Source organism: Muscardinus avellanarius (assembly GCF_963383645.1).
Source record: "Muscardinus avellanarius genome assembly, chromosome: 12".
Taxonomy (NCBI): domain Eukaryota; kingdom Metazoa; phylum Chordata; class Mammalia; order Rodentia; family Gliridae; genus Muscardinus; species Muscardinus avellanarius.
This window is the reverse complement of record NC_137798.1, coordinates 56,160,161-56,173,394: the sequence shown is the minus strand read 5'-3', so window position 1 is coordinate 56,173,394 and position 13,234 is coordinate 56,160,161. Positions and strand designations below refer to the sequence as shown.

Here is a 13,234-nt window from a genome sequence, read left to right as displayed (position 1 = left end):
TCTTCTTCCAGTCTTTCGATGAGAGTGGACGGCGGACCACGACCCCTTCTGCAATGACAAGCACCATTGGCTTTCGGGTCTTCTCCTGCCTGGATGATGGGATGGGCCATGCATCCGTGGAGAGGATACTTGACACCTGGCAGGAAGAGGGCATCGAGAACAGTCAGGAGATCCTGAAGGTGCGGCAGCTATAAAATGGAAGAAAAATGGCAAATCAGGGAAGGGTTGAAAACTTCCATTTTTTTTGAAACTCTGATTTGATTTCCCATTATTGATTATTCTGTTCACATGATCTCAGAGATGAAGTAACTTTCCCTCCCCGCATTAACCAGGTATCTGTTGCTAACTGCTTCTGATGTTTTGAATCCCCAAATGAGTGACATGAAAAATGTTCTCAGCTGGCCTCTGGTTGATAAAGATTAGAGTTATACTGTTTTGTTTATTTTTAAATACCGTGCCAGATAGTATTTAAAAAAGAAAAGAACCGTGCTATGTGTTCCTTAGAAGAAAATTTAGTTGTGTTCTAGGTTAAAGTTATCCCTAAGTAATCACTAAAGAAATATAATCATCCAGCTGGATGTGTGCACAGCTATAATCTCAGTATCTGGGAGGTTGAGATAGGAGGACCACAGATTCAAAACTAGCCCCAGCAACAGGATCTCAGAGATCCTGTCTCAAAACAAAAAAATAATAATAATAACAAAGGGCTAGGAGTATAGCTCAGAAATAGTATGGCTCTTGGTTCAATCCTTAGTGTCACACACACACACACACACACACACATACACACACCCCACCCAATTTCTAGGCTATATTCACTTCTCAGAATTTGTATATAACTTTTGTATTTTCTGCTTTCAGAAGATAGAATTTAAGGTTTATCTTGAATTTATGCCATGTTCTGGTTTCTAGGCCTTGGATTTCAGCCTTGATGGAAATGTCAACTTGACAGAATTGACGCTGGCTCTTGAAAATGAACTTCTGGTCACCAAGAACAGCATCCACCAGGCAGCCCTGGCCAGCTTTAAGGCTGAGATCCGGCATTTGCTGTGAGTTGAACAGAAGGTCTGCCCGCTCCATTTCCTTGCCTACTTGTCCAACAGTCTGCTGGGTACCTTCAACAAACACTCCTCCACTCTCTCTGCAAATGTGGCTACTCATCAATATCTCTTGAGCAAATCTCCCTTAAACCATAGGAAAATGAGGTGTAGCTCAGATTGGCATGTAGGAAACCATGGAATGCCTCTTTGTTTGGGGAGGGTGTTGGTTGTCTTGGCTTTGTGTTTGTATTAAAGCAAGCCAAAAGAGAGCTTTTTTGGGTCTACTTGTTACTTAGAAACAGTTTCCCATTAACTCAGGTTTTTTCTGATTCTAGGGAACGAGTTGATCAAGTGGTCAGAGAAAAAGAGAAGCTGCGCTCAGACCTGGACAAAGCTGAGAAGCTCAAGTCTCTGATGGCTTCAGAGGTGGACGATCACCACGCGGCCATCGAGCGGCGAAATGAGCACAACCTCAGGTGCGACGGGTTGGGCGAGCGCAGGCTCTGGTCCTAGCCCCTTGGTGGCAACAGGACCGGAGCTGCACAAGGGGTGCTTTGTTGGGCCTTGCCCACCTGTCGAGCCACACCAGGCTGCAGAGATTCAGGTGTGGTCAGGAGGAAGGCAGGACACATTAGGCATTTTCTCAGAGTATTTTTCATCTCTGATTTTGTTTCCGTTCAGTAGCTCCATACAGAGACTTCCAAGGGATCTGATGGCCATTTGTCAATCTTCCCTCATTACAGGAAACTGGATGAAGAGTACAAGGAGCGCATAGTGGCCTTAAAGAATGAGCTCCGGAAAGAGAGAGAGCAGATCCTGCAACAGGTGGCCAAGCAGCGCGTAGAACTCGAGCAAGAAATCGAAAAGGCAAAGACAGAGGAGAACTACATCCGAGACCGCCTTGCCCTCTCTTTGAAGGTACTCATCTTACTGGTTCTGTGCTTTGGTCCCTGCTGGGATCATCACATGGGAAACTCTGACCCTGAGAGAGGGGGGGAAGTCCTGCAGGTTTGCCCCACTGTGTCATGACGTGGTTGTGGCAGGGACCCTACGAGGATCCAGATTGCAGGGGTATCCAGACTTCTGGTGTGCCGGCAGTGTGCAGTGTGAATTCGTGTGTTCTGTTCTTCCTACCCCTGCAGGTGCACTGGGTCTTTGGGGCTCTTTGTCCCCTGACTGACGCCCTTGTTCCAGTAGCTGCTTTTCCAAGCCCATGCCTACCCAGGTCTCAGGTCCCCTTCCCTGCTGCAGAGAGGTTGTGTGTTTTTCTTGGTCTCCAAACATGCATTTTCTCTCCTATATCCTGCTCTCTTTCCTCTGCCTCAGTGGGGGAAGTGGTTCTTCTCTCTACTGAATGCTGGAGTCAGGTCATGTGGTTCAGATCTGGGAACCCCATGAAAACTTTTTGTCCAAGTTACTCATACCTGCTGCCTACATACAGACGGGCACCCTTCAGCACCGATAGGGGGTTCTGTTGGATGGGACAGATGTGGTGTCTGGAACACAAATACTTTGGAAATGTTTGCTCCCGTTGCTGTTGTGAAATGAAACTCCACATACCAGGAGCAGAGCCAGTTTCCTTTCCCTAACGGTGCCAGTTTCGTCTCCTGCGTTTGCTCCCTCATCAGCATCGTCGCTGTGCTCTGTACGTTCCTAAGTTGAAACACCCCGTCGTCCTCACTGTCGTCCTCACTCACCGTCACTCATCAGCCTCTGAATTGTGCTGAGATGCTCTAAAATGCCTCTCAGATGTATCCCCTTCCCTGCATTTCCTCAGCCTCTGATTAGACTAAATTCATCGTGATTTCTGAGCTGATTATGATTAATATGCGTCCCTAATAGCCCACAGTCCTTCCTCCCATTTCTCCTGCTCCCATAATGCTCTCAGAGTTGTAATCATGCTAGTACCTTTGTGTGTGTGTGTGTGTGTGTGTGTGTGTGTACACATACATGTATATTTTTAAAAAGCCAACAACCTCTAGCAGTCAAGGCCACTGAAGAGCATCCATCCCCATACCTTTCCAACCTCAGCCCCTGCCAGGGACTCCCAGTGCCAGGCCCCCACCCCACTGCACCTGCATTAGCTCTTGGTTCCTCAGGGACAGAGCTTTATTTATTTACTTATTTTTTGGTACTGGAGATTGAACCCAGGTCTCTCTACTGCTGAGCTATAGAAGCTTACCTTTTTATTTTTCATTTTGAAACAGGGTCTTGCTAAGTTGCTGAGGGTCTTATGAAGTTACTGAGGCTGACCTCAAACCTGTGATTCTCCTATCTCACCCTCCCAAGTACTGGGATTATAGGCATGTACCACCACGCCTGACTGTATTTTTTTCAATGCTATAAGTACTTTTTTTTTTTTATTCCATATTGCTGTGTGAGGGTGTGAAATAGAATATGTTAAAAATATACTGGCTCTGCATTCTTTTGGCAAACTATACTTTGAAAAGTAACATCCTTCCAATCAGCCTTTAACACTGGAGAAGGAAATATGTCAAATGGCATGCCTATATGGTTCATTTTTTAAAAAAAATTGTGGGTAAGAAATCTAGAAGTATTATATGCTTAAATCCTTTTAGGTAAAGAAAACCTTTTTGTTTTAGTTGATGTATTATTTTATTATAATCAATAGTGCAAGTGAAACTCATTAATTTGCAGTTAATATGCATTAATATATAATAATATTTTTTAAAACCACTGTAGTGCTTCCCTGTAGAAATATACTACAATCCCACATATTTAATTTGAGATTTGCATAGTTATATTAAAAGGTGCAGTTAATTTCAAGTAATTTTTAATATCTTCAAGGCATTATAATTTCTAAATATAATCAGTATACAAAATTATTACTGAGAGCCAGGTGTGGTGGTACACACCTGTAATCCCAGTACTTGGGAGAATGAGACAAAGGGATCGCAGGTTCGAGGACAACCTCATCAGCTTACAAGACTTTCAGTAATCTAGTAAAACTGTTTTTTTGGGGGTATTTTTGTTTGTTTGGTTTTTGTGGTACTGGGGATAGAACCCAGGGATATTCTACCTCCGAGCTATATCCCCAGCCTTATTTTTTATTTATTTTGAAGCAGGGTCTCACTGAGATTCAAAGGGACTCACTAAATAGCTGAGGCTGTCTGCGAACCGTGATCCTCCTGTCTCAGCCTTCTGAATGCTGGGATTTCAAGCGTATGCCACCATCCCTGGCTTGAAACTCTTGTTTTAAAACAAAAAATAGGCTGGTGGTATAGCTTAGAGGTTGAATGCTTTTGGGTTCGATCTCCAGTACAAAAAAAAAAAAATTATTACTGAGCTATTTTATATATTTGTACTCTGCAAAATCTAGTGTGTATTTTACACTTAGAGTATGTCTCAGTCTGTTCTAGACATATTTCAAATGGTGGATATCCACATGTGGCTGCTAGTTGCTAAAATATTGGACAGCACAGTATTTTATAGAATTTTTTTAAAAGGGTAGACATTTGGGTTTCAAGCTAGATATCAACATTTTATATTTACTTTTGTTTCCAGTATACTATAGCTTTCAAGATGGGCAAATATTCTTAATCCAGAGCTCTGACTTATGTTTCATATAAAACGATACACCAGTTTGCTTATTTCTTAATCTGCGCCACATTTAATTTTCCCAAATTCCTTCAGGAAAACAGTCGCCTGGAAAATGAGCTTTTGGAAAATGCAGAGAAGTTGGCAGAGTACGAGAATCTGACAAATAAACTTCAGCGAAATCTGGAAAATGTGTTAGCAGAAAAGGTAAATCTTTCAAAGTCTGATTTCCTGATAGGCTGCCGAATGTGTCTTCTTTGATTTCAAAAGAACAGGAGCAATGCCAGGAACATTTTTTTATTAGGGAATTATTTGGGTGCCTGGAGGAAGTATAATTTCTCAGGGTTATGATGTCATAGGGTGGTTTTGAGGGTAAGGAGCATCGCAGGCTCGGGGACATGATCCCTGCCTGAGCTGAACACATTGTTCCCGCATGTCCTCCATCCTCTGGTTGGTTTCTGCTTAAATACCACATTCTTTTCATACTCAGGAGCCCTGGTGACACCAGGAACTGCTGGGGCCTTTGGTATGTGGCAGGTCAAAGAAGAACACTTGGAAAAAATGACAGCTTTGCCCTTTCCCCTTCTAGTTTGGTGACCTCGATCCCAGCAGTGCTGAATTCTTTCTACAAGAAGAGAGGCTGACACAGATGAGAAACGAGTATGAGCAGCAGTGCAGGGTGAGTGGCTGAAGAGAACAAGTAGGTGCAGGAGGTCACAGGTTCAAATCCCAGCTTCCCCATCTCCTGGCTGTGTGACGAGGAGTAAGTCACACCATCTGTGGGCGCCTCAACTCCTCGTCTATAAGATGGCAAAAATAAGAGTAGCTACCCACACACAGGGTTGCAGTGAGGATTCAAGGAGTGAGTGTGTGTAAGTGCTTAAAACAGAGCCAGGGACACAGCAAGTGCTTACATGGAATTAGCTATTTATATTATTATTCAGTATCCTGACTGTAAGGGAAAATGCAAACTGCATTTAGGTAAGTCTGCTTTATCTCAGTCAAAAAGTACTAGTACTCAGAATAAAATGTAAGGTTTTTTGTTAGCGTGTGTGTGTGTGTGTGTGTGTGTGTGTATGTGTGTGTGTGTGTGTGTGTGTTTTACTGTGTGGAGGAATCTGTGGTCATGTTGATATACTTATTCCAAAGTTAGCTTTTCCTGATTGATCATTGCAGACTAACATAATTTTGTCCTGTAGCAAGTTCTTTTTTTCCTTTTATGAAATTTTTTTCTTCACAAAATGCAAATGAAGCAGAAACCCGTCAAGTCTTTCACTAGCAAACCATTCCTAATGCCTACCAAGAAAGATACAAGCATTACTATAAAGGAATCTCTCTTTGTGCTCTTATATTACCTCCCCTACTTTTAGGACGTGGGTATTTTTTTTTCCTTAAACCAGAAATACTTGTTTATTTCAACTAGGTAAGTATAACTGGGTTCTAACAGCTTTAAATATAAAAAGTGTACTTGTGCAGAAGTGGAGGAACTTCCAGCCTGCATTCCCAAGAAACACATGTATATGCACATTGGAGAAAAGAAAGGAAACATTTCTACTGCTTGTTCTTATCAAATACCATGCTTTCTTTAAATGTCTTTAAAGGTGATAAATTCACACGTAAGCCTGTCAGCACTGCTCCCAAACATTCCTCCAAGCCACCCATTTCTTTTCTTGAACAATTTTATATACCATACATATCACCCATTTAAAGTGTACAACTCACTGTCTTTTAATTTTATTGGTGTACTGTAGCCATACATCTAATAGAGGACAAGATGGCAGAGGCACACATGCACACATCACTCGTTTAGCCCTTTCCCCAGTTCCCACCCCATTGCCCCCCTTCTCATGTTTGGCTCAGTGATTGATATGTTTGTGAATGTATATCATATGCATTAGGGAATCCCCCATCACCCTCAGGTCACCTTATTTGCTCATCTATAGTTTCTTCTTCCTCAAGTCTTTTATGGTAGTCACACAACTGTGTGTGACCACATCAATTTTAGAATGTTTCCACCATCCCCAAAAGAAACCCCTGCTCTACTTAGTCACAGCCCTTTCATAGGCAGTTACTTTTCTACTCTCAGTAGACTTGTCTAGTCTCAACTTTGCAAATCAGTGGGGTCTTTGTGACTGGCTTCCTTCACTTAATGTTAAGTGAATGTTAATAGGTCCATCTATGCTGCTGCATGTATCAGCACCTCATTCCTTTTAATGGATGAGTAATCATCCATTTTTAGAGATATACCATTTTATTTAGCCATTCATCAGTTAAGTTAACAGATGTTGGAGATTTTGAGGACCGTTAAGGATAATGCTATTATGAATATTTATGAGCACATTTTGTATAGACATAGATTTTATTTCTCTTTGTTGTGTACCTCGGAGTGGAAATGCTGAGTCATGTGTAACTCTGTGTTTAATCTTTTGAGGAGCTATCTAACATCCTCCAAAGTTGTTGCACTGTGTTAATATTCTTACCAGTATGAGCGTTCCAATCTCTCTATAGCTTTATTAACAATTTTATGTCTTTTAGTTCTAGCTCTCCTAATGGGTATGGAGTGGCATCTTATCATAGTTTTTATTTGTATTTCTCTGATGACTAATGATATTCTGGAATTTTGTTTGTATACTTATTGATTGTTTAAATATCTTTAAAGAAATATCTTTATGCTTTTATTGGTACACTGTAATTATACATCTACTGAGTTATAAAGTGATAGGAATATACATGCACACGTGGTATGTTTCTCTCCGGATCCCCGCCACTCTCTCTGGTTTCCTGTACATGTCATTGAGATTGGTATTGATAATTTCACACCAGTCATAGAATTACTTAAACCGTCACTTTTATCCTACCTCCTTCCCTAAGCCCCTTTCATCACTCCATTGGAGTCTCTACTCCTTTATCTGAGATCTCTCTTCTTATCCTCTATCTCTAGCTTCCACATATGAACTGGAGGCTGAACCCAGGGGCATTCTACCTCAAAGCTACATCCTCAGCCCTACCTTTTAAAATGTATTTTTAAACAGGGTCTCACTAAGTTACAGAGGGCCTCACTAAGTATCTGAAGCCCTCACTAAGTAGCTGAGGCCAGCCATGAACAAAATTGCAGTCCTCCTGTCTCAGCCTCCCAAGTACTGGGATTACAAGCATGTGCCACCACGCTTGTCTGTCAGTATAGTTTTGATTTGCATTTCCCTAAGATATCTTAAAGGATCTCATATCCTTTATCCATTTCTTGAGTTCCTTGTCTTTTATTGAAATGTAATCATTGTTATATTTCTAGTTACAAGTCTTTATCACCTATATAATCAACAAATATTTCTCCTGAGTTCTTTATTTTCATACTGGGAATTGAACCCAAAGGCACTTTACCACTGAACTATACCCTCAGCCCCCATTTTTTAAATTTTAAATTTTTAAATCTTGCTAAGTTGCCAGGCTGGCCTCAAACTTATGATCCTCCTGCCTTCGCCTTCTGAGCAGCTAGGATTATAGGCGTGCACTACCGCACCTGGTCTAGGGTTGTCTTTTTACATCCTTGATGGCGTCATGAAGCATAAAATCTTTTCTAGTGATGACGTCCAGTGGACCTACTACTGGTTGTTGTCGCCTGTGCTCTTGGTGTTACATCTGAGTCCTGTGTTGGTTTTTAAACCCAGGTATTACAAGACCAGGTAGATGAACTTCAGTCGGAGCTGGAAGAATACCGTGCACAAGGCAAGGCGTTCCGGCTTCCCTGGAAGAACTCGCTCTCAGAAGAACTGGAGGCCACCAGCGGAGGCCTTGAGCCTGGCCAGGGTAAACACACTCAGGCATCATCTTTTCAGAGTCTCTGCATGTGATCTTTGACTTTAGAACTATGGCTGAATGTAAAAGTGCAAAACTCCAGCAACCTAAAGAAAAAAAAGACATTGTCAGTTCTCGCTGCCTGAGCTGTGTCACTTGCGGTCTGGTTTTTCCATTTGTCCTTGAAGTCTTTATGGCGGTTTGTTCATCTGATTTTGATATGTTTAGACAGAGGGAATGAAAAAGAAATCAAACCACAAGGGTATCTGCTTTGTTTAAAACAAACAAACTGGCTGCAAATCTAAGAATCCAGGCTTTCAGAGTTCAAGAATTCAGACTCAGGCTGTTGCTGAATCCTTTCTGTGAGAGTGCCCAGCTGGTATGAAGATGGTTTTGGGGGAGAGAGCGCCGGCCACAGGCCACAGAGTCCATGGCTTTCTTATGCTGGCTAGGCTAAATGTCTGTATTGCCTCTGCAAAACAGCAAATAAGATAAGTAAGGGTTGGTTGCCTTTGAGGAAATTTTTGAGTGTTGAGGTTCTTTGGAAACTCCCCTGCTTGTACTCCAGCTCTTTCTCAATCCGGCTAGCCTGCCTTTTTCCTCAGGTGTGCTGAGTTTGAGTTTGAGAAGGGCTCACACTCACTTCTGTTACAGCTTTCCCTATTGCCACTTGGGCAAGAATACGGTTCTTACAAAATGGTCCATTTACCCCCTCCGCTACTTACTGTAGAATCCACTGAGGACCCGGGAGGGGAGTGTACGGAACCTTAAGACCTTTTCTCCAAGTCTGGCGTGGTAGTGCATGCCTTTAATCCCAGTACTTGGGAGGCTGAGAAAGAAGGATTGCAGGTTTGAGGCCATCCTCAGCTACTTAGCAAGACCCTCAGAAACTTGGTGAGATCCTTTCTCAAAATAAAAAATAAGAAAATAGAGCTGGGGATGTAGCTCAGAGATAGAATATCCCTAGATTCAACCCCTAGTGCAAAAACAAAAACTCTTTTCCTTTCCTCTGAGTCTTAGCTCATGTACAGTACTCAGGGGTGGAGGTCATGTGTCTATATGGTACATCTTAGCAGCTTTTCCAAACAACTGTCAGGTGTATTCTTCATGGCTACACGGAGGTGCAGCATCTTGGGGTAGTTTACATCTGCACATTACTTCTCAGTTGAGGACGTGCCGTAGGCAGAAAGCCCAAAGCAAGGTCGTCAATCCTATATAGACCTGTGCTCAAGTGGAGTCCCTTTCTTCCATCTAGGTATCCCCACATGAAAAAACTATTTTGAGTTTCCCCACCTTAAGGGATTTCTACATAATAGTAGACATACTTTTTGGTTTGGTTTGGTACTGGGGATTGAACCCAGGGGCATTCTACCTCCAATTACCCTAGCCCTTTTTAGTTTTTATTTTGAAACAGGGTCTAAGTTACTGAGAGTCTCACTAAGTACCGAGGCTGGAATCTAACTTGCCTTCCTCCCGTGTTAACCTCCCAAGTGCTGGGATTACAGGCTTGTGCCACCGTGCCCAGCTCTTATGTTTTTGTTTTTATACTAGCCCAGCCCTCAATTTATGCTTCATATTTTCAATTTCCTTCTTAGTCATCGTCATGGCAGTTACAGAGGCCAACTCCTATGAATGGTAAATTTCCCCCAAAACTGCCTATATCCTGGTTCCTAACCTTGTCTTATATTTTAAGTAATAACTTAAGATGGGAATACACCAGGAAACTTATCTGGCAGTACCTAGTTTTCTGTAATGTTAAGTGATTGGTTTGACGTCTTGACCCATAAAGTCAACTCCTGAAAGCATAGCAGCAAACGCACTGGCCACTCATTCTCCTGCTAATTGTCCTGCTATTTACCACTCAGTAGTCATGGGATGGAGAGGGGGCTGGTTGGTTTAACTAAACTACCTCATGCTAGTCCCTCACCATATAGCATTTTCATAAGAAGAGGTCACCTTTAAGAGTTCCCACACCTATCCATTCCTCCTATCTAAAAAGATGGATTCTGATGGACATGGTAGCACACGTTTGTAATCCCAGTACTTGGGAGACCGAGGCAGGAGGATTGCAGGGTCAAAGCCAGCCTTAGCAACTTAGCAAAGACCTCTGCAACTTAGTGAGACCCTGTTTGAAAATAAGAAATAAAATCAGAGAGTCGCTGTAGCTGAGAGATAGAATGCCTCTGGGTTCAAACCCCAGTGCCCCCCCCGACACACACAGATGAATTCCACTATAGTTTAGAACTGTACATGCTATTATACTAAGGTTTTTCTTATACACAAAAGAATCTTTGCTTCCCCCCCACCTTGATTATCCTAATGTTTTGGGGGGAGAAACTTCTGTTGTTTTCTAGTAGCTCACATCTGGGGCAATTCAGACTGAAAGTTAGTCTTGACGTGGAGTTGACGTGGAGACTCCGCCTCAGATGCTAGAGTGTGTTATTGAAAGCTCAGTGGTCCCGTGTTTTTTAGGGCTTGGGTCTGAAGAATGTAATCCATTGAATATGAGCATCGAGGCTGAACTGGCCATTGAACAGTTGAAAGAGCAACATCACAGGGACCTGTGTCGCCTAAAACTGGAGCTTGAAGACACCGTAAGTTCCTCCTACCAATCCTGAGCCCTGTGTCATTGATCTTGGGCAACCATTTGCATGTGGGGCAACTCCAGTTCTTTTTTTCTCATAGAGCAGCACTTTCTATGCATTTCTTCGTGTGTCTGGTGGCTACTAGGAGTCTTCTTTCTCAGGCTGAGGGCAGGGGCTTTTCCTCTGGAGAAGAGTGTCTCCAACATGCAATAAACTCAGCCCTGTAAGCATGGAGCCTGGAGCTCAGAGACCATTGTCATTTGTAACTTAAAAAGATCTTAAACATCTTAATTTTTGGGGGGGGGGGGTACTGGGGATGGAACCCAGGGGCCTTCTACCTCCAGGCTACACTCCCAGACCTATTTTATATTTTATTTGGAAACAGGGTCTCCTTAAGCCAGCCGAGGCTGGCTTTGAACCTGCGAGATCCTCCTGTCTCAGCCTCCCAAGCGCGGGGATTACAAGCATGTGCCACCACGCCCAGCTTAAACATCTTAATTTAAAAAGCCCTCTGGTGTAGTAGTATCATTCCCTACTAAAGCAGGTACAAGTTGTGACCCTTGGCCTCCGTGCACGTCATCATGTGGCTCCCACTTACATTCCAAGACTTCTTTGACCATTCCTCGAGTTAGCTTGTCCTCCAGCCAGACGGGTATTCGCTGTTCTCTGTCAAACTCTGTCCTCTTTTGTTCATGCTATGACATATTATGCTATTGTTACTTCTTTCTGCCTCTTCAAAGCCTACATGTACTTAAGAGTTTGCTTCAGATGCTGCCCTTGCGGGAAGACATCCCTGAATTTTCCAGCCAACTGTGATTTTCTCCTATGACCCACTGAGTTGCACTGTAATGCCCTTTTCTACACTTTTACATTTTCTGTTCTGCCTTGTAAACCTGTCATCTCCGTGTCTAGGCTGGTTTCTCCTTGATGGCAGGGACTATGTCTTACCCATTTTTGTGTCCCCTTGAGGCCCACAGAGTACTTCAGAGTTCAACAAACATTTGAATTTAATTAAATATGTCAAGACCCTAATTTTACAATCAGAAAGGGCATATGGGAAGACAGGGTATCTGTGTGTGCGAGTCTGCTCAGTTCCTAATGGCAGTCAGAAACTAGTAAAGGTCAACAACGTTTTTGTTTTGGGTTTTTTTTTTTTTTTTTTTTTGTGGTACTGGGGTTCCTGGAAACCCTTCTAACTCCGGGCTACACTCCGACACCTATTTTTTATATTTTTATTTGCAAGCAGGGTCTCTTAAGCCAGGGCAGCTAGCTTCGAACCTGCGCTATCCTCCTGTCTCAGCCTCCCAAGCACGGGAATTACAAGCGTGCGCCACCATGCCTAACTCAACAACGTTTTTAAAAAAGCAAACCATTGACCGGGCGTGGTGGCGCACGCTTGTAATCCCTGCGCTTGGGAGGCGGAGACAGGAGGATCGCGCAGGTTCGAAGCCAGCCGCGCTGGCTTAAGAGACCCTGTTTCCAAATTTAAAAAAAATACAAAATAGGTCTGGGAGTGTAGCCTGGAGGTAGAAGGGTTTCCAGGAACCCCAGTACCACCAAAAAAAAAAAAAAAAAAAAAAAAAAACCCAGACTTAAATATCTTACTTAAAGTGATTTTCTGAATTAAATTTTTTTCAAACAAGGTGAGAAAACTAGGGAATTTCCTGTAGGACAGAAGTACTGTCACCCTTACCACCCCCCTTTCCACGGCGTTGAGTGGTGGTTTTCCTGTCTGACTTCAGGTGCGCCATTATGAAAAGCAACTGGACGAGACCAGGGTCACCGGTGAAAAGGAGCAGGAGACCATAAAGCAGAAGTACGAGCAGGGAATGCACACCTTGGAAGAGCAAATAAGTGACCTTCAGGGTGACATTGCCGGACTCCAGGGGCAGGTGGTGGCGCTGAAGGAGGCGCACCATGAGACCTGCTGCAGGCATGAGGAGGAGATGCAGCAGCTGCAGACGGCATGGGATGAGGAGAGGACTCGCCTGCGGGAGGAGCTGAGGCAGGAGCACGAGCTGGAGCTCCAGGCCAGGCTGGAGCAGGTGCAGGAAGGCGTTAGCCTGGAGACGGAACGACTGGCTCAGAGTAGTGCCTGGACGGAAGAGAGGGTGAGGGGCTTGGCCCAGGACCTAGAGCAGGCTCACCAGGAGCAGCTGAAGAGCCTGGTGGAGAAGCATGCTCTTGAGAAAGAGGAGCTGAGGAAAGAGCTCTTGGAAAAGCACCAAAGGGAGCTTCAAGAGGGAAGGTAAGGGAGCT

General features: G+C 43.5%; 1 protein-coding gene across 5 annotated transcripts in view; it reads left to right on the top strand.

The window, feature by feature from the left end:
• NIN (ninein) overlaps positions 1-13,234 on the top strand; it is a gene marked incomplete at both ends in the record, with an annotated part of 106,246 nt that overhangs the window by 46,653 nt on the left and 46,359 nt on the right. For all 5 annotated transcript variants that reach the window (XM_080708090.1, XM_080708089.1, XM_080708093.1 and 2 more), the window contains 9 exons: positions 12-179; positions 913-1,049; positions 1,376-1,516; positions 1,784-1,958; positions 4,695-4,805; positions 5,188-5,277; positions 8,264-8,402; positions 10,863-10,984; positions 12,718-13,223. In XM_080708090.1, coding sequence (XP_080564216.1) covers positions 12-179; positions 913-1,049; positions 1,376-1,516; positions 1,784-1,958; positions 4,695-4,805; positions 5,188-5,277; positions 8,264-8,402; positions 10,863-10,984; positions 12,718-13,223 — 1,589 coding nt within the window. The remainder of the gene's footprint in view (positions 1-11; positions 180-912; positions 1,050-1,375; positions 1,517-1,783; positions 1,959-4,694; positions 4,806-5,187; positions 5,278-8,263; positions 8,403-10,862; positions 10,985-12,717; positions 13,224-13,234) is intronic.